Here is a 24,938-nt window from a genome sequence, read left to right as displayed (position 1 = left end):
GGGAATCAGGAGACTTTTAAGTAGGTGGTTTATAGTCTCTTTACCAACAAACAAACATAAGATACAACATATTACTAGTTTATAAATAAGAAATTGAGTTTATTATGGTTAAATTTATCTAAGTTCACAAAGCTGATGAGTAGCAAAACAAACTTGAACTAAGACTGGTCAGACAAGACTGAAGGAAGAGAAGGTAAGAGGTATGAAAAGATGAAAAGGTGTGTTTCATTGGGGAAAACAGAAGCAGGGAGGTATGGCTGAGAGGGAACACCAGGTCTGTGCTCAGCTTGGGGCTGGGCAGGTTACCAGGGGGTGAGCGGTCTGAGAGGATTCCCTGCTTGCCAGCGGGCCTGTGACTGTTTCATGGGTGCTGACAGAAGCCAAGAGACTCACGGAGCAGCAGCAAGTAAGCAGCATGAGCGTGACGACGGTCACCCTGCTCCTCCGGGGGTTCGACATGGACGCCCGCACATGTTGCACCACAGGGGAGGACTGTGGGTCATGGAGGGCAAGTGGCTTTCCCACTTCTAGAGCAAGCTGAACCGATCCTGCTCTTTGCCCTGGGAGAAGACTGTCCCTCGAGGCTGTTAGTTGCAAACACAACCCAGAGAAATGGCCCAGGTAAAGGGTAGTCGGGGCCTTGCAGTTTTGGCATACTCAGTAAAAACACACAGGACATCGGGGAAGGTGGATTACCTCTCCCAACAGGGGGAAGATATAAGAGAAATACACTTCACAAATTTCTATGTCTTTTGAATTCTTGACAAAGATGACTTTTTAATGAATTAGAATTTTTAATTACCCTGTGGTAAGTATGTGATTGTGTATGTGATTTACACAGGAACACTGAGGTGAAGCCCTTGCAACTCTTCTATCATGACCTTCTCCGTGTAATAATGTTTCAGGGCTCCTGGGCTTGAGTCCAAGGGCAGCAATGAAAACAGGCAATCCCACTGTCCTTTATCCTAATGATCCTGACTTTCCTGTAGCCCATCAAACACTTCGTGATCTGGCCCCTTCTTCTTTGGTGTCATAGGCTTTCTCCCCATTTGGAAAGGTCAGTTTTTGATCCTGAGCTACCATATGTAAAATGGTTCCTCACAGATCATCCCTGGAACTACTAAGGTGCTCTAAACTAACTTCGGAGCCAAGAATTATTTCTAAAGGTATCCCTGAATCAGAGGACCTAATCACGGCCATGTCTGTAAGGACAAATGGAACATCATTTCTCTCTTAACTGTTGTGACAGTCTATTGGTCTTGTTTCCAGTTTTCTCTTTGTTGGAAGCCATGTTGCATACTGCTTCCAAGGTAGTGTTCCTAGAGAGAAATCTGAGAACACTACCCTTCTAAACTAGTTCACACTTTCAGATTCAAGATTCAAGAAGCCTAACTAAAACTGTCCTAAACTGAAACAGGAATGCATTGGAAGCATATTGAGACATCCCAAAGGACACTGAAGACAAAGGAGGGGCAGGGAACAAGATGGGCTAAAGAAAGGAAAATCAAGACTAGAATGTTTACAAATCTCTTACTCTGTGGCTTTAGTTTTTTCCTGCTGCACAGCAGCCTTCTTCAGATAGCAGAAAATATGACTGCCATATATCTTCCCTCCAAAGGGAGAAACTGACCCAACTCTCTTGGTTCCAAATTAAAAAACTCCAGGAAGAGGATCACCTGATAGAATTGGCAGTGTTTGCACTAATTATAAGGATGAGCTAGATGGGCAAAGGAAAAGGAGAAGGTCCTAGGAAAGCTGTTCAATTTATACACACAATCCCAGCAGTGTTTGATACACATCTTAGAACATCTTCCCAATGCTTACGGCAAAAGCTCAAACTCCCACATATTGCATTTAAATTTCTCAGTGATAGAATTCCTGCCTGCTTTTCTGGTTTCAGTCTCTTGATCTCCACTCTCTCCTAACTTGCCTCCCTGTTGGGAGAGGTAATCCACCTTCCCTGATGTCCTGTGTGTTTTTACTGAGTATGCCAAAACTGCAAGCCCGACTACCCTTTACCTGGGCCATTTCTCTGGGTTGTGTTTGCAACTAACAGCCTCGAGGGACAGTCTTCTCCCAGGGCAAAGAGCAGGATCGGTTCAGCTTGCTCTAGAAGTGGGAAAGCCACTTGCCCTCCATGACCCACAGTCCTCCCCTGTGGTGCAACATGTGCGGGCGTCCATGTCGAACCCCCGGAGGAGCAGGGTGACCGTCGTCACGCTCATGCTGCTTACTTGCTGCTGCTCCGTGAGTCTCTTGGCTTCTGTCAGCACCCATGAAACAGTCACAGGCCCGCTGGCAAGCAGAGAATCCTCTCAGACCGCTCACCCCCTGGTAACCTGCCCAGCCCCAAGCTGAGCACAGACCTGGTGTTCCCTCTCAGCCATACCTCCCTGCTTCTGTTTTCCCCCTAATTTTACTCAAGGTTATCTACTATTGCTGGCACTTTGTGTACTTTGTTTTGGGGTACATTCATACATAAAGTGATACTCAAATACATATACGTATTTTGGAGGCTGCAGGCACATCAGGCTATAGTTTGCTTTTTCCTTTCATAAATGCTGTAAGTCATTTGTCCTAATGTTGGTTGGATAGCCTTCCTCTCCTGGTTTAAGTGTCCACATGGTTATCCATAATTTATCATTCAATAGATATTAACAGACATTTACATTACCTGCAAGTTTTTTCTGTGCAATGAAAATATACATATATATTATATATATATATATATATATATATATATATATATTATATATATATAATATATATATATATGTTTAAATATATCCAATTAGTTTGTAGGAATACTTTCCTATAAATTGGAATCGCCAGGCAAAGGGCAACCAAAATTCAAATTTTGAGTGATAACTGCAGAATTCGCCCTGAATGTACAGCCAGTCTTCATCAGTCTTCCTGCTCAGTATTTGTAGATGAGAGTACTCTATTTCCTCCAATCACAGGAGCATTAGATGTCACTATTTTTAATTTTGACAATGTGATATTCACAAGAAATTAGTTTTCCTTTGTTAATGTTGAGCTCAAGCATCGCCCATATCCTTATTAGTCATTTATATCATTTGAATTTCCTTTTTATGTTCTTTTTTCATTTCCCTGGAAATATTAGTGTCTTTGTTACCAATTTATAAGAGCTCATTTGTGATTAAGGATGCTAACCTTTATGTAGCTGTGCATTAGAAATGAAATGCCATAGGGTTTTTTTTACCCCATTTATTTCCCTATGATGTTTATTTTTTTGATTACACACACAGGTTATATATTCAAATGTAATGTTTCTTTCTTTCTTTCTTTTTTTTTAAGAAAGGCAAAGGGAAATCACTGAAGGATTTAACACAAGAAATAAAGATGAGGGGCACCTGGGTGACTCAGTCAGTTAAGCATCTGATTCTTGATTTTGGCTCCGGTCAGGATCTCATGGTTTGTGAGATTGAGCCCCGCATTAGGCTCTGCCCAGAGCCTGCTTGGGATTCTCTCTCTCCCTCTGTCTCTCTCTGTCTCTCTGCCTCTCCCCCACTCACTCAGACACTTTCTCTTTCTCTCTCAAAATAAATAAAGTAAAAAAACAAACAAACAAACAAAAACAAAAAAAAAAAAACCTAAAGATCAGATTTGAGTTTTACTGGGAAATCAGTTGGAAAGCAATTGGGAAGTGGACTGCTATGAACCAGGAGCCAATGTCAGCCAACTGGGTGATCCAGACATGAAAAGGCACTAGATAAAAGCACGGTAGTGGCCACAAGGGTGGGTAGAGAAATTATAGGGGCATTTGTGAAGGAGAATCTAGAGAATCTGGCAACTGATTGAGTTGATGGACTGGGCTGGAATTTAAAAAATTAAGTGTTAATATGGGGTGTTATCAATTCAGTCACATTTCTAACTGAACCCTAAAGAGTTCAGCACCACCAACATTCCTCATAAAAGAGGTGAAGGGAGGGAAAGAAACAATTAATAAAAGCCTGATCACAAGGCAACTGAATGTGAGCAGAGAAATCATCACTGATTAGAACTTCCAAAAACATTTATAAATTAACTCCAGAACAGATTTATGTTTCTACGTTTTAATTACAAATCAAATATCCTCTGAAAGCTCTAGGCTTAAATATTTAAAGTATATAAAGTTTTGTCATATAGGATCCTGTAAGGAGATAGATTGGTAATGTCAAATAGGATTATTTAAGAAAATATTTGTAAAGGGGAGGGTAGAGGAAGACTGTAAGAGATACTGCGGTTCTCCCTAGCTAGTAACTGTGGAGAAGCTGGTACTGCCTCTTAGGGGGCAGGACAATAATGTTATTTACCAGAATCCCAAGAGAGTTATGAGCTGTGTGCTTAGATAAAGGGACGCAGGCAGTCTGCAGTGACTCTGCAAGGTGAGATGGCCACAGCCCACCTGCCAGGTGTCTCCCCAGGCACTCCTTCCCACGGACTGCCAGAGGCAAGAATTCATCCAGACACAAAGCAGAGTGGGGCGTCTACCTGAAGGGGCAGACACATGCCAGCACACTGTACCTTTGTGTCTTTCACATGGCAGAAAACTTACGCCCAACACAGGGACACACAAAGACCCACCGAAACTACGACAAGCAAAAACGTGATAAAACGCAGCAAAGAATGAACTCCTACCTACTTGTTGAAGTCAATTATATATGGTAGAAACTACCCCTGTTCACATTCACTCAGCATACATCCAGGAAAAGTACTTTCCTCTTAATCTTAATTCAATTAACTTAAATGACAATGGTTTGTAAAAGACTAGTCTTTTGCTCTTAAACTACATAACAGGAATAAACCCAATTTCACTGTAGGATTAAAGTATAAATAATAATTTATTAGCTAAAATAAGGAAAACATAGACTATGTCTCCAAGATTACAGGATTAATACTATGAGCATGAGTGAGAGCAGAAAAATATTTGACAGTTTGGTATTTTATTACCATGAAGAGAAAGGGATTTCTATTATGATTTCTTTGCCTGTTCCCTGATCCAGCATAAAGAATTACTTAAATGTCTCAAAAAAGAATATCTGTAATAAAAGTAACTATGTAGCATTTTGTACAGACTAGTACTGTTTAGTTTTTTCCCCATACCATGTGGCCCTCAAAACCCACTGAAAGGGAAGGAAAACCATTTTCTGAGAAGTTGAGTTGTTTGCTAAAGGTCCCATAGCTAATAAGTGATAGAGTCAAGACTAATGTATTTCAAAACTGAAAGTTCACTGTTATTCACTAAAATATGTGACAGTAATATGGGGTAAATTATAAGTTAAAATGTCTGTTTTTTCCTGTTTTTCCCATGCCAACATTTCAATGCTTTGTCATACCAACTATTTTTCCTTGTTTTGCATTAAGACATCTCCAAAGACGAGTAGAATATTAAATAGTTAATAACCTGAAGCTTATTTGTGCCCCTAAACTTATAAAAGTAAAAAGAAGAGGTACCTGGGTGGTTCAGTTGGTTAAGCGTTCAACTTTTAATTTCGGCTCAGGTCATGATCTCACTGTTCAGGAGATTGAGCCCACAATCTGTGCTGATGGTGCAGAGCCTGCTTGAGATTCTCTCTCTCCCTCTCTCTCTGCCCCTCCCCCAAACTCACTTTCTCTCTCTCTTAAAATAAATAAACACCTTTTTTAAGTAAAATGTAGTTTTGTTTTGTAACTAAAGCTCTTAACTATACAAAAGGTATCCTCATACCTTTTACCTGACAAATAGCTCATGAATTCCTCACTCTTTCAATGTTATTCCTATTTCCTTTACCTTTTAAGTTGATAAAAAAAAAAAAAAAAAAAAAAAAAAAAAACTTTGTTAAAAATGACTTTTCCCCCCAGAGTGGAATGTATTCTAAGCCTGGTGAGAACAGACCGTTAATCACTTCATTTTATTGACCTACTTCAGTTTCAGCTCATTAAACACAGACATTTTCAATGATCAAAAGAAAATGAGCCAAATGTAACTTGCTACAACCTTACTAAATAAGAGAGTTATTCAAAAAGTAAATAAATCTGAACAGGTAATTTAATATTGACAATATTCCATTTAAAGAATATATATGTAATGAACAAGGACATCCAGAAATAATGTTTACATTCCTTTGATCAACTGAAGGCAAAGTCTGTGTGTGTTATCGGACTCCTTCTCAGTTCTTACCCTCTCCCAAAAAGAATATTGAAGAAATCGTGAACTACCATCCCTTGAAACTGTAAGACAAAGAAAAGAAAAGCCTATGAGCTCTAAAAAGATAGCTGCAAAGATTAATTATATTGCCTATAAAGATTTATAAAAGCTAAAATAAATGTGGTTATCACAGCACAGAAGGAGAAGAAAATTAGTAATTCAAACCCATTACCCTAATAAGAGTAATAAACAAATTATAAAACAAGAAATGTTTACTAGGTTCTAAATATGACTGCATTTGAAACATATTTAAGTTCACAGCTGAACCATACCAAAATGTGCATGTCTCATTAGCAATGACTTAAATAATCCTTCTATTTAGGTACAATTTCCTAATACCTCTTGTGACACATCCTAAATAAATAACGAACTACACTTGATACAGAAAAAAATTTTTTTTCTAAGATAGTAAAAGAGATCTAACGACTAGGTATTTCTACAACAGGAATTGTTGGATATACTTTGGAGACAGATTATATACCATATATGGTTTTGTGGTTTAGCAGCAATTATTCGTTTGCTTGTTCTGAAAGGCTATGGTCTCTCTACTTGGTCTGCATGGAGTCTGGACCCCAAGCTGGGATCTTTTAATAAACAATCTTCCCAGCTCAGGAATAATTCCACAGATAAGTGAGATGTGCTTTACTGCCAACATGGAATTAACAAGGGTGGGAGGGTGGGAGATAGAAAAACTGAAATCATTTTCTAGTTCCTTACTATTAATTCCTCACAGAAAGGAAAACAAACAAACAAAAAAACGGAAAAAAGAAAGAAAAAGAAATTAAATGAAACACAAACCAACCAATCCAGAGTCAAATATAAATTATATTTAGGCACATTTATTTTTCTCCATTCTCCCAAAAATAGATGAGTTAATGCTCTAAGTCAGATCAGTCACTGTCTACATGATATAAAAACTGCGTAAATTAATCCCTTAAATATTAAATAATCTTCCTTTCTTTGCAGGACATTTGAGGAAACCTTCTTCTGGACATTTGTTTGGCAATCATTTACTCTGTTTTCAAAAATGTTGGATAATGCAAATAAAAACTCCTTTAAATTTAAATTTAAAAGGGCTGGGTCACTTTATAGAAAGTTATGGCAGAGGTACATAAGAAAATATTAACTCCTCGAAAATAACTTAATCAACAACCCAACTGAGCCCAGGTCAGTAAATTTTTTAAAAACTTCACCTTCTACATTTCTCATTCTATTAACATTAAGCATAGAACACGTAAGTAAACACAATGAATTGAGTCTGGTATGTAAGTACACATATGAGATTAATTCTACAAGTCAAAATTTATTTATGAATTTTAGGCTAATCACAGAACATTAAGATACATCAATCACAGACCTCACTCTCAAATAGCCTATAGTCTAGCAGAGGAATATAATTAAAATATACTTATTTTAGTCTAGCAGAGGAATATACTTAAAATTGGTATTACGGCTTTGAGTCCCTCTCTTACATTAGAAATAACTAAGTATTGATCTGTACATGGTGTGTTTGAGGATTTCAGGGCTGATTGATTCAAAGGCAGGACCTCCAGATGATAGTAGTAGACACTGAGTGGCACTTTGAATCTCTGCATGTAAAGGGATGTCCCTCACAGTACAAGACTTCCAGAGACAGCAGAGCAGGGCTACCACCCAGAAGCAGAAGGGGGCAAGGGAACTCCCAGGAGAGAGGGGAACAGGAGAAGGGGCTCACATAGCTCTGTGATACTACACAGCAGCAAATGGGAAGTCTCTGAGTCAGAGAGTTTCAAAGGGCAGCAGTGGCTTGGGGTCTGTTACAGCCCCCGAGTTTATTTTAGCTGTGGCTAGCAGATGTTGGGTGCAGTTTTGTGGAGTATGCAAAACAAGCAAGCTCTAATGGACTAAAAATATGCTTATCTGAGCTCTATTTAAAGCAAATGGATATGTAAAATTTTGAGTTTGGCACTGGAGGGCCTTGGGCTGATGGTTCCAATCTGATGTGATGAAGTAAAAAACACAGGGGTCAATCTTTAACCCATTTACACAACACCAGAAAACTTCATAAATATCATTATATAGAGATAGCAGAATCTTGGATGGACTGACCATCCATCTGTGGACTGACTTCTAGAGTTTAACTTAAGAATCAGACAGGTTTGAGGCACCTGGGTGGCTCAGTCAAGTAAGCATGTGACTCTTGATTTCGGCTCAGGTCATGATCTCACAGGTTGTGGGATCGAGCCCCAAGTCCAACTCTGTGCTCACGGCATGGAGCCTGCTTGGGATTCTCCCTCTCTCTCTCTCTCTCTCTTTTTCTCTCTCCCGCCCCAAAAATAAATAAATAAACGTAAAGAAGAAAAAAGAATAAGAGAGGTTCAAAGGATGTAGTGATTTATTCAACAAATATTTCAATTCTTGTTCCATGTCAGGCACTGTTCTAGGCACCAGATATTCTTCACTGAATAAGACACCCAACAGTACTGGCTATATATGGCTACATCATTTACGGGGCCCCCGCAAAATTAGAATATAGGAGCCTTTGTTCAAACTTCAAGATGGCAAGAGCAGAACACTGAACCAAGCAGGGGGCCCTTCTGAGAGCGGGACCCTGTGTGACTGCAAAGGTCAGATGCCCAAGAACCTGGCCTTGGTAGACGTGTTCTCTATTCTCATCACACACACAACCTAGCGGTGACAGAGCAACAGTACAGAATAAAGAAAAAATATATGGCACCATGAAAGAAACAAAAGGATTTCTACAATAATAACCGGGGAAACATAGTTCAGTGAACCTTGAGAAAAACCTCTCCAAAGAGTTGACTTTTCAGCAGAGACCTGAACCGGCCAGCTATATAATATATGTGCGTGAAGAAGCCATAGGTTGGACAGTTTATCCCAATGGTTCTCAACTAGGATGATTTTGCCTTCTGTGGGACATTTGGCAATGTCTAGAAACATTTTGGAGTGTCACAACTTGTGGTGAGAGGGGGAAGACATTGCTACTGGCATCTAGAGGGTGAAGGTCAGGAAAGCTTCTAAACAACCCACAACATACAGGACTGTCCCCAATTCCCCACACAACAAAGAATTATCCAGCCCCAAATGTTATTGGTGTTGACAATGAACAACCTTAATTAGAATGAATGTAGATGATATACAAAGCCATAAGGGGGGTAAGAGTTTGTCACATTTACTTTTCATGTCTTTAGCCATGTGACTTTATGGTGGTGAATATCGGAAACCTATATTTACAACAAGGGAGAATTCAATTTATGGTACAGTGCAATACTATACTGTCACTAAAAAAAGTACATATTTAGAAATATGTTTAAGGGCATGGGAAGTACTGCTATGCTTACAATGGTAACTAAGAAAAATAAAGTGATTCTACATTCTTTCAAAAAATATTTATACAATGGGGCACCTCGGATGAGTGTGGAGTACAGGTCATGATCTCGAGGTTTGTGAGTTTGAGCCCCACATAGAGCTCACTGCTGTCATCATGGAGCCTGCTTCAGATCCTCTGTCCCCTTCCCTCTCTGCTCCCCCCACCTTGCACCCTCTCAAAAATAAATAAATAGATAAACATTTACAAAAATCTCTTAAAAATATTTACATCCAGAGCAGATGGCTGATGAGGGTGTTTAAAAGGGTAATACAAAAGGTTATCGGTGGTTATTTCTGGAGGGCAAATTTTGCTCTCTATGTATTTTTCAGTATTTTGAATTTTCAAGAGAATGTGCATTCTTTCATAAAAACATGAAAGTGCAAAATCTCATTCTCTCTCTATAAAAGTGCATTATACATTCAACTTACTTAACGGCCATATGTGAACTTGATACGGCTAATCAAAGACCTAGAGGGGATTATGCTAAGTGAAATAAGTCAGAGAAAGACAAACACTATATGATTTCAAATATATGTGAAATTTAAAAAACAAAACAAACAAACAGACAAAACAAACAGAATGCAGACTCGTGCATATAGGAAACAAACTGTGGTTACAAGAGTGGGGAGGAGTTGGGGGATGGATGAAAGAGATAAAGGGGATTCAGATTCTTCAGCTATAAAATAAATAAGTCATGGGGATGTAATGTACAACATAGGGAATACAGTCAATACTACTGTAATAATTTTGTATGGTCACAGATGGTAACTAGACTTATTGTGGGGATCATTTCATAATATATAAAAATACCAAATCACTATGATGTACACCTGAAACTAACAGGATATTGTGTGTCAATTATAGTTCAATAAAAAAGTGGGGTGCCTGGGTGGCTCAGTCAGTTGAGCATCTGACTTCAGCTCAGGTCATGATCTCACAGTTTGTGAGTAAGAGCCCTCCTGTTGGGCTCTGTGTTGACAGCCTGGAGCCTGCTTCAGATTCTGTGTCTCCCTCTCTCTCTGCCCCTCCCCTACTCACATTTTGTCTTTCTCTCTCTCTCTCAAAAATGAATAAACATTTTAAAAAATTAAAATCAAAAAATTTAAATATTTAAATTAATTTTTAAAAGAAACAATAAGTGTTGGCAAGGATGTGGAGAAAAAGGAGCCCTCCTACACTATTGGTAGGAATGCAAACTGGTGCAGCCTCGATGGAAAACAGTGTGGTGGTTCCCCAAAAAATAAAAAATAGAACTATCTATGATCCAGTAATTGCACTACTGGGTATTTACCCAAAGAATACAAAAATACTACTCAAAGGGATATGTCATCCCTATGTTTATTACAGCATTATTTACAAGAGCCAAACTATGGAAGCCTAAGTGTTCATCAACAGATGAATGGATAAGAAGTGGTATATATATAGGGAATGCATGTGTGTGTGTGTGTGTGCGTGTAATACACGCACACACACACACACACAAAATGGAATATTATTCAGCCAAAAAAATGAATGAAATCTTACCATTTGCAACAACATGGATGGAGCTACAGGGTATTATGCTAAGTGAAATAAGCAAGTCAGAGAAAGACAAATACCATATGATTTCCCTCTTATGTGGAATTTAAGAAACAACAAAGGAGCAAAGGAAAAAAAAAGAGAGAGAAACCAAGAAACAAACACTTTTTTTTTTTTTTTTTTTAGAGAGACAGGGTACAGGAGAGGGAGCAAAGGGAGAGACAGAGAATCCCGACAAGCTCCATACTCAGCACAGAGCCCAACACGGGGCTTGATCCCACAACCCTGGGATCATGACCTGAGCCAAAATCAAGAGTCAGATGCTCAACCAACTGAGCCACCCATGAGATCCAGACTCTTAACTATAAAGAACAAACTGATGGTTACCAAAGGGGAGGTGGGGACTAAGAGAACACTATCTTGGTGAGCGCTGAGTAATACATGGAATTGTTGAATTGCTACATTGCACATCTGAAACTAATACAACACTGTATGTTAACTACATTGGAATAAAAATAAAATAAATAATTTTAAAAGAATAGAATATAATAACTTTTTTAAAAAGCTGTCCTATCGGGGCACCTGGGTGGCTCAGTCGGTTAAGTGTTCAACTCTTGGGGCACCTGGGTGGCTCAGTCGGTTGGGCGTCTGACTTCGGCTCAGGTCATGATCTCACAGTCCATGAGTTCGAGTCCCGCATCGGGCTCTGTGCTGACCACTCAGAGCCTGGAGCCTGTTTCAGATTCTGTGTCTCCCTCTCTCTCTGACCCTCCCCCGCTCATGCTCTGTCTCTCTCTGTCTCAAAAATAAATAAACGTTAAAAAAAATTTTTTTTTTTTTTAAAAAGTGTTCAACTCTTGATTTTAGCTCAGGTCATGATCTTGCACTTCATGAGTTCAAACCACTATCTTCAGAGTCAGCTTGGGATTCTCTCTCTCTGCCCCTCCCCCTGCTTGCATGCTCACTCTCTCTAAATAAATAAATAAACAAACTTTAAAAAAAAAAAGCCGTCCTATTTATTGTGATTCATAGAAGAATGACTAATCAATTTAGGATGGTTTTAACAGAGACATTAGTGAAATCTGAAATTTCTAAAGCTGAAAAGAGGAAGAACTGAGGACACAATTGCTATTGTCTTTTCTTCTAGCTGAAGGTCAGGTTTTTACAAGAGAAAGGGAGATATGGAAAATGACTATTCTTTACTAAAAGTAAAGCTATTGTTACTTAACCAAGTAGGTCAGATATCAAACCCACAGACAATCTGTTGCAATGAAGGATATGACCAAAGTCTCTCATGACCCCATTTTTACCAAAACAGGTTTATGGTTTCTTCAAGTTATACTGAGAGGCCGCTGATTTATGCATCATTTCTGCTTAGGAGAGGCATCTGCTGGAATTTTCCTTTTGGTGTTATACCAGTTAATAACAAAAACAAATGTTATAGACTTATAAGGTGCTTTTATCAAACATAGAAAGTAAATTACACACACACACACACACACACACACGATAAAAATCCATATTCCAGAAAGTCTTGACAAGCTGGAAAGTGGATGGGGGAGGATAGAAAATTATAAAATGTTATTCTTAAGTTCTCCAAACTGAGCCCCTCCTAAAGCCAATTATACAAATACAGGATGTTGGACACTTGGCAGAAAGGAACTTAAAATGTGGCAGGAAGGATGGGGACACACACAACACTTATATTTTCTGGTAAGAGGACTATGACGAACAACGGTGTGATTAGCACAATTCAAGCCCCTCGTGCACAGTCATTCTCTGTGGCCTTAAAGTAGAAACTCAGACTCACTGTCCTACCATTATGCTTCACTAAAGGCCCAGATAAACATGAAACACGTGATTCTCATGACCATCAAAGCATACACTAGATTTTGCAGAGGAGAAAGTGACAAGCCGCCCTAACACTTGAACTAAGTTCATGTTTACAAGCCAACACAGACAACATGAACAGAATCACCCCACAGTGATGAGACAGGGCCACCTGAGACCTGTGGTGGAGAAGCAGAGACACAGGGACACTCTGCAGCCTCACAAATGACTGAACATCCCCCTCTTTTGATCAACAAGACTGACTGCTGCTTCTTCAATCATGGCGACTAGCCCCACCTTCATCTTCCCAAAGCCTAAGCAAGTTATCAAGACACCCAATTCCTGAACTGCCCCGCTCCATTAAACCATCCATGATATCACCCAGCACAAGCTCAAATCTTAGAAAAAGCCCCTTCCTGACTGCCCTTTACCCATGACACCCACGATTCCTACAATGAGTGATAGTCCTTGCTGCAGCAAGCAAAATGAGCCAAATTTGTTTGAGTACAGGGTGGTTTCTGGTGGGTTTTGGTGAATGGGCTTCAACACAGGGCGATCCTGATATTAATAATCTGCCGCAACATCAGGGCCTGGGTTCCTTCTATGGCTTTGGAAATCTTATCAACACAACTATGTTGTTCAAGCAGCAAAAAAAGGTTAAATTCATGAGAAACAAGTCTTAATTTCAGATTACTGTCCATGAATGACTATGGCCACCAGCCATCTAGTATATAAATCCTTAAACCATCCGGTGTGCACTACTTCACTTCCCTGAATACAGACAGCAGAGCCGTGGCCGTGGTAGTGGAGGCCATGGCTGTGGGGTGCTGCAGCCAGCAGTAGCACAGTTTTGTTTCCTAGACTTTCCATTAGTTCATGGAAATATATAGATACAAATACAGATATATAGATACATAGATATAGATATATTTTCCATAACATAATAAAAATCATTTCAGATAGGTTTCTTTCTTAGAGCTTCCATTAGCTCATGAGAAGAAACAAGAGAGTCACTATAATCTAATAAATACCATTTTGAATAGAAATATATTTCCTAGGGTGCCCAGGTGGCTCAGTCCATTAGGTGTCTGGCTCTTGAGATCAGTTCTGGTCCTGATCTCACCAATGGAGCCCTGCTGCTTGGGATTCTCTCTCCCTCTCTCTCTCTGCCCCTCCCCAGCCACATGTGTGCTAGTGTGTTCTCTTTCTCTCTCTCTCTCTCTCTCTCTCTCTCTCTCAAAATAAATAAGTAAACTTAAAAAAAATAAGCATAGATATAAAATAGCTGAATAATCTTATTTAAAAAACAAAGGTATTTCCCAATTTTAGAAATACTCATTTGTGGCCAAAAAAAAAAAAAAAAAACAACCTAGTTAATATAAAAAACATCTTCTGTTACACAGAGATCTAAAACTAAAATTTCACCCTTAAAGCCCAAGTCTAGTTAAAATCATGACACTAAATTAAAAAACTGTAGTGACAACAACACATTTTGTGAGCACTTCCTATGTGCCTGGAGTTGTGCTATCTTATACACACATACACACATTATTTCATTCCGTGTATGCAACAACTCTTCAAGAACTAAGATTCCCAGGGCACCTGGGTGGCTCAGTCAGCTAAGCGTCAGACTCATGATTTCGGCTCAGGTCATGATCTCAAAGTTCATGGGATTAAGTCCCAAGTCGGGCTCTGCACTGACAGTGCTGAGCTTGCTTGGGACTCTCTCTGCCCCTCCCCTACTCACACTCACTCTCTCTCAAAATAAATAAATAAACATTAAAAAAAAAAAAAAAACTAAGATTCCCATCTTATAGATGACAAAACAGAGGTTCAAGGATAAGCAATTAACCTAGGCCCACCACTACACGTGGGAGATCCAAGTTTTGAAATCCAATGTCTATAATTCCAAACTCTGAGGTTACCAGGTAGATTGTTTCTCTTGAGTGTGAAAAGGAATCAACACTGTGCCTGAAACAATTATAAGACTAAATCATGATGAAAGCAGTTTAAAAAATAAAACTACACAGCACTAAAGTGTCCTGTAGTATTAAATTTTCATTTTGCCACATCAAGTTTATTTTTATTATCCCATTTATAGCCAAAAGTTACCAAGAAAAAGTTCTTTCACAAACTACTCCTTGTACCAATGAACATCCACTGTTCAAAAACCAGTTGGTATATAAATTACCTGAAGGTAGTCTTAGATTTTTTTATAAGCTTCTCCTTTCTGGAAATACCTTCTTAAAACGGGGAAATAATGCAAGTGTGAACAATGCATGTGGGAAGAGAATTTCAATGTAAAAGCATTATCCCTCCTCCCCAGTAAATAAAATGAAAATCAAAGGACCTTTAAAAGACACTTTCACTAAGTTTGGTTTGTTTGTTTTTTTTTTTTCCTGAATAAAATAAACAAGAGCAAAGGGCACCTTGACTACTACTTAGGAAATAAAATCAGAACACAGGGAAATCTGTAATTCTAATCACATTTACATCTTCTCTCCTTTTTTACATTTCTCATCCAACATCCTTAGGAGCTCAATAGGCTTAAAAGAATTGGAGCAGAGTAAAGAACAAAGGTGAGGAGAATCTGAGAAACAACTTGAATGGCTGTTCTCACCATTTTAATAATTTCAAATTGGGTAACATAGTTTTCAGAAGATGTAAAAGTCGCAAATATAGGAAGAAACTATAAAGTTGTTCTACCTGCTATTATTATAAAAATGGCATTTGGGCTAGACATCTCAGGAATTAACCACTTGTGGACAGTAAATGAAGAAAGCACTAAAAAAAGATTAACTTTCAAAAAAAACGAGTATCAAATTGAAATGTACCAGCTTTAGTGAGTGAAAGCCCATGTGCCAAATAAATACATTTATTACAAGGAATATTAACATTTGTATTCTTACATGGAAATGACTACTTACATTAACTATTGTTTTCTCTTGAGCTTGAGGACGCTGTTAGAAAATCGGATACCCAGCTGTTATACTCAATCACGCTAAACGTTACAGATCATACATAAATACAAAAATAAGGAAAAGCAGTTATGAAGCACGTAGTGCGTGTGCTTTAGTCAGTTTGGGAATGAGTTTGTGATAGCGGGGAAGAAGTAGCAATGTCAAAAGAAATAGTTTAATATTTCATTTACCTATTCAAATAAAACAATGGCTAACAATTTGGAGACAAGAATGGTTTTAATCAAGATGATTCTAATTCAAAATAATACTTTCATGTGACTTTTTCTTAATGCAATTATGAAAGGAATTTAGCCCTTCTTCCCACCAGCAACACTGATGTCCCCAAGAGTGTAACCCTGAACAGCCCCCGGCATCTGTACTGCTAGGATTCCTCCATCACATTAAGCCACAGATGAAGAAATGTACTAGCAATGGGGAAACAATCCAGAATGTCTCAGAAAAGAAGGTGCTTGCCATCCTGGCTCTTTTTTGTGGGGGGGGGGGGGGGTCATATGTATCAAATGCAAATAAGGACACCATTTCCTTCTCTATAAGGCACAGCTTCAGTTTCCCCTCACATCCCCGTTATAAGGTATGCCAGTGATTGATACTCTAGAAACTTCCTCTTCAAAAGACATGAAATACACAAAGTTCTAGGAATGTAACAGCTAATCAATGTGTTGCATTCAGCAGGTACCAGGAATACCGAGACATTAAGAAGGGCGGTGAAATCAAGGCCTTTACTGGGGAGCTGTCAACGTTTCCTGAACACATCAGCCAAAATTAAGGCATTTGGGGAACAAAATCTAATAATGCAGGTAACGGTTTCATAAGCTCAATGCCTTCGCCCTATCCCCCTCCACCAACACAAAGACCCACTTCAGCAGTATTAGCTACTGATACCTGAGGTTTAGCTTTTTTTTTTTTTAATAAAAAGAATGCACTGAAATACGAGAATGGGCTTATAACGGGGTACTATTGTTTGAGGAAAGAACTGCCCTAAGCTGAGAATATTAACTATTTTGTTTCAAGTACTATAGAAAAAGCACCTTGTACTGAACAGGCATTCAAAAAATACTTGAAATATTTCAAATATAAAAGACTGGTCATGTAAACTAAAATGGACTTAGGGTTCCCCAATGCCCAGATTTTCCTTGCAGGATGAGGGGAGAACTGAGTTCACAAACAGCAAAGCAATAAAGCAAAATAGTTACAGTTCCATCCATAGCGCTAAGAGCAAGTCGCTTCACCCTAAAAACATAGCCAGGGGACGTATTTTGGAACCAAGCATCCTCCATAAATTCTTTATTCAACCGATAAACTCACGGCACTCGTCTGTGTCTTGCCTTCATAGGCATTGCTCCAGTAAAATCGTAGCTTCAGACACCTACTATTGCATTTGACAGCTAAGACCTGATCTTCCAAACCAAAGGTAAACTGGAAATCCCAGCAGCAGAAGGAAATCTGCACGGTATGGGTGGGGAGCAGGGGGTAAAGGTGCAGGCAAACAGCCTTACAAGAAGCAGACTCTGCACTGGCTACACTCAAGGTATTCTTTCCTCTTCAATCTCTGGTATGTGTCTCATCCATGTTTAGTGACTTCCCGATACACTCAGTTTTGATCGCCTGTTGCCGTCACATCTTTCAGGCGTCGACACTACCCAGTCGTCTGAGAGACACACTGGGTACTTAGTGCAGGTTCCCCCAAGGAGGGCTCGGTGCCAGGGCACAGAGGCAGCTAAGGGTCACGCCAGTGCAGGTGTACAGGGTCCGAGTCCTAATTAAAGAGGAGACGGTTGCCCTTCTCAATGTCCCATACTCCAGCAAGGGAGAAGAACACCGGTTTGTATTTTTAGTAGCAAACTTGGAGCGACCAAGCCAACTTGGTCCACCGGAGACAGCAGCAAACCGAGGCCCCCCGGAGGGGCAGTGGTGAAATTCCCACTCGGAACAGAAACGCAGGCCGCGCTGCCCCAGCTTTGCTGAACTCTCGCAACGCACCAGCAGAGACTACGGGAACCAGCGCGGGCGGCAAACGCCCAGAGCCCAGCTTAGCCGCAGGCGTAGTCTGGGTGTCCCCGGAGCTGCGCTGCGCTGCGCTGCGCTGCGCTCGGGATGTTCACGCCGAGCTTACCACCCCCTCCCCCCTCCCCGAGGCCTCCCCTGGATTCACCTTGCCCGGCCGGAGTGCCTGACAGGTCATCTTCCCACGAAGGGCCACCCCCAGAGGCTGAGGAGCGCGGGCTCTGCGCTCAGGACGCCCCCGGCCCTCGCCCCCGCGCGCCGCCCAGCGCTGGCGCGCCGCCCAGAGCCTGCCAGCCGCGCCTTACCTGCCCGCGGCGAATCCGGCAGCCCCTTGACAGCTCCCACCAGGCGCCACTGGAAAAGTTTCCGAACTTCTTCGCAGCTCTGCACGCCCTCGCTCCGAGTAGACCCAACGAGAGCCAGAAGGAGGAGACAGCAACATCCCGCGCGCCAGGTCTGTGCATCCATCATCAGTGTCCTAGTCGCCCCTTCCCACGTAGTGGACCCAACTGTCCCCGCGCGCCTTGCGTTGCAGGCGCTGGAAAACGCTCGGCGGTCGCGGTTCTCAAAAGGTGCAATCTGGCGGCAGAGGTTCCGGGGCTGTTCTGGGACACCGACTTCACCTGGTGGCACTTGGCTTTCTCCGGAGGAGCTCGGAGGCTGAGATACGAGTTCTCGAGCAGAGCGCCGCCAGGTCTCCCTATCCGGCGGGAGAGAGTTGGCGCTGCACCACTGAGGAAAACGCCTGAAACCCACAGAGCCCGCGAGCATCTGGCTCCGGCCGCCGCCGGGGTTGCCGCGGGCTCAGCCAGGAACAGCCAACCTGAGACGCGCTCGCCTGCCGCGCTCTGCGGGCAAGCCCCGCCCCTGCACGTTCCGCCCCGCCCCAGGTTCCGCCCCACGCCCCGCCCCCTGCGCGAGGCCGCAGGCCGCACCCGCCTTTCCTCTGTCAATGCCGGCCCACGCGGGGCCGACCTCAGAGCGGCGCTGCCTGGAGCAAGGAAGCAAATAAAATGAAACCCGGGCCGCGTTATCCCAGGCCTTTCCATGGAACAACGGTCTGATGAAAAAAAGAGTGAATGTGGGAAGAGGCTCAGAGAAGATAAGAAATGAGGAACACCAACTGGAAGTACAATGAAATATTTGACTATAAGTCAAGGTCTTCAGTACATGGGAATTTGTATCGAAATTGCGCAAAATGGGATCTAGGTACAGTACAAAAGGCAAAAACTTTACAGTTGAGATCCCAATTGAAGACTTGATAGCATTTATAGGGTTTTAAGAGTGTACATGAGAATTGGTTTATGTTACTACTTTAGAACATTTTTCTGTAACATTAGCTATGATTCTCTGAAAGAATTTAGAAGTCGCAAGAATTACATTCAGACCTTATCAGGTTGTTATCATCACAGTAAAGTCCAGTTTATTCTCTCATCAACCTTTAGCATCATATTTTACTTCATTACTTTGTATCCATATGGGCCCTCTGCGCTTTATCACTTCTGGAATTGTTTTAAAACATTTTTCAAAGAACTTCTAAGATAAGAGTGCTTAGGGGAGATTCTAAAAAGAAAGATAGAAAAATGAAGACTTTAAGTGATTTAAAAATGACAAAGGAATTTTGTCAATTTACAACTTACAGAAAGAATGCATTAGAAAGCAGAAATCAACGGGTCATGTGCATTTTCTGAATGTGATTGACTCAGTGCTAAGCCTGTGAGTGACAAGTGTCTCTTCATCTACAAGCACCTGAAGGTGGTACTCCTCCAGTAAAACAAAACTACTTAAAAGCATCAGGCAGGGGGGACTATGAATGCCTCTGCCACTTAAAGGGAATTTAATCTCAAATTTGAACCCTTGCCAAGAGATAGAGATGAATAATTTTAAGCCGTAGTTAAGTGTCATGGGACTTTTAATGACCATTTGATATCAAAGGCAGCACTTTCAAGCAGTAGATTGCTTGCTTTAAAACCATTCCAGGGAAATGGCTGAAATACTTCTTCAGTAAAATAGTGCTCACTTGGCTTTTGACATCAATTGCATGAATACTAGTTTTTTTGTGTTTTTTGGAGAAGCTCTCTTAATAGATGAGAATTGAAAAAAAAAAATAGCTGCTTTTAAATTCAAGGACTTCAAGCAAAGCTTTATGTATGTATCCTGAGTGGGGCAGGGGGGAACTTCCCCATGAATTCCTTCGTCTCTAGACACCAAGCATGGAAAGCTTGGAAGTCAGCTATATATGTATCTAAGAGAAGAACAAGAAGAATGACCATGAGGACGTGTATAGTGGGTGACAGACAATATTCTCAGGGCTTTTTATGGATACCAATTCATTCATTGACTCTTTAGGACAACCCTGTAAAGTAGTTACTATTTTTGTTGTGTTACAGGTGAGGAAACAGAGAGGTGAAGTGGCTTGTCCTAGGCCAACATGGCTGTTAAGGAGCGGAGCCAGGAATCAAACAGGGAATACAGAACAGGTGCTATTAACCTCAGACTCTCAGCTACTCAGTGCCAAAGAACCTATTGGGTTACATTCAGTAACACCAAAGACAGTTTCCCAATTTATCAGATTTTGCAGTAATAATTATATATAATTTTCATCTATGGAATTTTATTCTACTAGAATTCCTTCTGTGTCAATATAAGGGTAATAAATCCCCAGGTTTTTCCAAAACTTCTTTTTTCCCTTCCAAGGTCTCTCCTTGATAGATTTGATCATCATAGAGCATTAGCATTAAAAGAATTCTTAGTGATTACCTGGTCCAATTCACTCACTTGGAATTTCTAAAACAATTTGTCTTGCAAGGGTAAAATCGCAAACACAACTGAGAATTATTGATGGTTCAGTGAAAACTAATCAACTAACAAATATTGAACACATATTAAATGTAAAAAAATAAACCACTGTGCATAATAGGGATTATAGAGACATGCAAACAAGTTCTCTGTGTTTTTACCATTTTTTTCAACAAAACAAGTAGGTGGGAAGTGATATAGAGAAATGGAGTAGGGGCTAATGAGCAAATAAATATATTTAATCCATATTAAATGTGCCCAATTACAAAAAAATAAATATTTGTTTCTATTTCTTACTCCCTATTGCCACCACAGTGGCTAAGCCAAGTGGCTTCAAAGGGTTTTCCTAGCAGTATCCTTATGCCAGGCGCTCAAACAGTATGTGCTGGCTCTGCTGTGAAGCTTTCAGGATGAGTTTCCTTCTTCTGACTAGAATGCAATGCCAAAAAAAAAAAAAAAAAAAAAAAAAAGAATGCAATGCCAAAGTGCCTTTTCTATGAACATTCTAGAATAACCTCTACATACCGTACTAAAACTAATCTTTTGCTCAATTTACCTCTAAATATTACGGATGAAGCTAGAGAGGAATTTCCATATTTTGATAGTGATAATGTCTCGTTTTTCAAAAGTTATTCAATAAACATTTATCGAATGCCTCTCATCTAATAGGCATATGTTTTGCTTTTGAAAGACCAATAAATACCATTAGACAGGAGAATCTTTAAATGGTCATTATGGAAAACACACCTTTGTATCTTCTAAATGCAAAGCTTCTAAGGAGCCATTTAAAATGTGTCAAGTCAAGACCTTGTCAAGAGAAATGAAGAACCTCTAGTGTGATTTAGGTGATAATATCACAATACCCTCAGCCCTGACTACTGCTTTAGGCTAAGACTGGCCACTGGTTAGCTCACCTCCAGAAGCTGGTTGGGGTAACTTATATACCCAATCAATAACAATAGCTAATACTTATTAAGCGCTTACAGGTATTATTTCATTCAACATTTCAACCACCCCATGAGATAGTTACGTTATGTTACTAATAGGGAAACAGAAGTACAAAGAGATTAAATAACCTTCCAGAAGCCACAGATCTGATAAGAGCCCAAATGTAAGGCAGGTATGCCAAGTCCTGCACTCCCTTAGCCATTACACTCTATTGCCTCTGACAAAACAGGTTCCTGTTTCTGGCTCCTTGACTCAACCTACCATATAAGGCACTGGTACTTAATGCTGTTCCTTGTGTACAGCCAGCTTGATCTCATCTTTATAGAGGTCCAGAGACCCAAAAGTGGCTCTGACACTGACCCCAAAAGCGCCTTCCTCAGTAGATGGCTGAGGTACTACTTGCTCCTCCTTTGTTCCTCCACGAAACTTTCAGTCGTGAGAATGGTATTGTCAGGACTAAAATTTCATGTGTTGCCTCGACATCTTTGAGCCTTGTAGGGTCCCAAAGGCTTAGATATGAGTTCTGCTGTTGCCAGATATGATCTCCCCACCCACCACCAGCAAGAAAGGCTCTGACCCTGGCTAACTCCCCCGTCAGCCAGACCAGCTCCATCCCACCTTATCTTCAACCTAACAGATCTCCCTTTGTCCTTCCTGGAGAACCAAAGGTCACCTCACCCTCCTGTCTGTCAAGCCTGCCTCCCACAGGTTCACTCTGCTCTCAGGTACAACTTCTGGGGCCCTGAGTGCTTTGTGGTGTTCTCTTCCCCTGGACTATGAGTATATGTGACTAATAAGCTGCTGTGAATCTTCCCTGTCCATTGTCACGTGTTGGACCATCTCAAAGTACGGGCTCAATAGGAGGTGGTTAGAACAAGAAAATCCCCGATACATGTGCTTTCACTTAGGTATTGCCAAAACAATCCTGACTTTTTTTCTTGCCCTACCTTCTACCTCTCCCAAATGAAGGCCCTATTCCCCTAGCTGCCCCGCTAAAGGAAGCCAAATTGGAGGTCAGTAAGGAATTTCTGCTGCCACGTAACCAGAAGGAAATTGAAGGATTCTCCCCGATGCCTTCCCCGTTTCAGAGCAACGATTGAGAAAAAGCTGCCTGCAAGAGATTCTCATAACATTGTACGAAATTCCATAAAATACCCAAAACCAGACACTACATTGAGATTTACATGGAAATCAGAAACACATTTTCCAGCAAAGTCTTTCTAAAATATGTATTTACTGCTAATGTATATTTCCAATTTGAAAATTCTCATCTTCTAGTCACATTTGTTCATGATTTTGAAATACATTAGATGCACTTACAGCATTATCTCCTAGTAATTATGCTTTAAGGCAAAAACAACATACCTCTTTCACAAAAGGCATTATATAAATAAATTGTTCCTGTATGGAAATTCTAAAGTATTTTAAACTGTATTTAATGTTATAGGTTTTGTCTCAATTTCTGATGAATGACATTTTATTTCTTTATTTTAGAGAATTTAGTGAGAAATAAAAATATTAGTTGCTTTCTAAACAAGAATGAAAGTACTAGTAAAGACACTAAGAAGCCAGGAACACTCGATGAGTTTATTAAACCAAATTCCTTTAAATAACTTTCTTCTAGTCTATATTCAAGAATATGAAAACAGTGCCCTTCAGAGTTGTGATATATAGTAAATCTGTAAATTATAAGACATTATAATGAAAATAGGTACAGTACACATTTCTCTCATCTTCAGATTTATATTTTGCACCATTCAAAACAGCCCCAACTATTTGTGGTTTCCAAATAGAGCGGAACTCACATTCAAAGTTCAATCCCACCATTAATTAAACCAATACTTAAGGAAAGGCAATCGCGTGAACAAATAAATTCAGTTGTTACCTGTATGGAATATATAACATTCCTGCTTAAATAATGTTTTCGGGAATTGCAAAACAAAAACCCCAACTTTAAACCCATCTATTGCTGGTTGCTTAATGTGAGAAGTGGCCACAAGTGTTTATCTGCCTGGTTAGCAGCCTTGTGAGGTCACAGAGACTGCACGCTTGCCTCCACCCTCTAGGCACTGAGTGAGTACACATTCTGCGTTTCCTGCACCTTTAGTGAATGAACCTGCCCTCTGTAAGTGTGACATTCTCCTGTATCCTGCATTAATTTGATCAGAATTCTTTGATTATTTTTTAAGCAGCAGTCAACCTTTTAACTTCAACTTAATTGCTAAATTTTTATATTATTTTCAAGGTGGCAAATATCACCATAGGATGGAATAGCATCAACAAACATTTTGAAAACCAGGTTATAACTTCCCAACTAAAATTATGTATAGGTCATTGTATCGTCAAGCATTTGACTTTCAATAACTCTCCGACGTCTGTTTCACTTCTTATCATTTACTTTTCTATGACAAAAATGTGAGGTGGATAGCTTTAAATTTTAGTGTTGCCACCAAATTAATTATTTAATCAAGAGTTAAAGAATTATTTTCTTAATTGTTTTCCTACAACTTTTGATATTACAATATCTTAAATATTAATACCTTTAGATCAGATGAATTTTTTAAATTCTTTTCAATTATTTTTTAAGTTTATTTATTTTGAGAGAGAGAGAACGCAATTGGGAAAGGGGCAGAGAGAGAGAGAGAGAGAGAGAGAATCTCAAGCAGACTCTGCACCACCAGCTCATAGCCTGATGTGGGGCTCAAACTCACCAACCGTGAGATGATGCCCTGAGCTGAGGTTGGACGCTCAACCAATTAAGCCATCCAAGCGCCCCCTGATCAGATGAATTTTAATACTATGTATCAAATATTCTCCAGAATGATTATTCATCATTTGTATCATCTTGGGCAAGTTGTTAAATCACTCTGACACTTTCTTTCCTTATTATGTAAAATGCGGGGAAGTATAACTATGTTATGATGTTATTGAGAGGGTTAACTGAGATAACACATGTGAAGTGTTATGTACAATTCTTAGTTCACATCATCACTCAGTAAATAGACATTATTATTCTTCTCCATTGGAAAAATGCTCATCACTAATTCCTGATCTATTAGTTACATCTTAGATGTAATTAGCATAATAAATCTGCTCCTCTGAATTAAACAACGATTCAAAGCTAAAATCTTTTGCCCTCTCTGTATTCATTGTATGGTTTCTTCATATTATTTAGCGTTTATGCAAATATCAATTTTTTTTGAACAATGGAAAAAATGAGCATTATCTCAACTTGTGTAGGGACAGAAGAATCTAAGTTGCCCAAGGTCATGAGCTAAAAGTCATTTTTAAAGGAAGG

The 24,938-nt window shown here is 40.0% G+C and overlaps 1 protein-coding gene across 1 annotated transcript in view; it reads right to left on the bottom strand.

Annotated features, from left to right (window-relative positions):
• GPC5 (glypican 5) overlaps positions 1 to 18,723 on the bottom strand; it is a 1,411,748-nt gene extending 1,393,025 nt beyond the window's left edge. The window contains exon 1 of the mRNA XM_045480577.1: positions 18,199 to 18,723. Coding sequence (XP_045336533.1) covers positions 18,199 to 18,664 — 466 coding nt within the window. The 5' untranslated portion in view covers positions 18,665 to 18,723. The remainder of the gene's footprint in view (positions 1 to 18,198) is intronic.
• Positions 18,724 to 24,938: the final 6,215 nt, after the last annotated feature.

The sequence above is a fragment of the Leopardus geoffroyi genome, chromosome A1, assembly GCF_018350155.1.
Source record: "Leopardus geoffroyi isolate Oge1 chromosome A1, O.geoffroyi_Oge1_pat1.0, whole genome shotgun sequence".
NCBI lineage: Eukaryota > Metazoa > Chordata > Mammalia > Carnivora > Felidae > Leopardus > Leopardus geoffroyi.
This window is presented reverse-complemented; position numbering and strand designations above follow the sequence as displayed.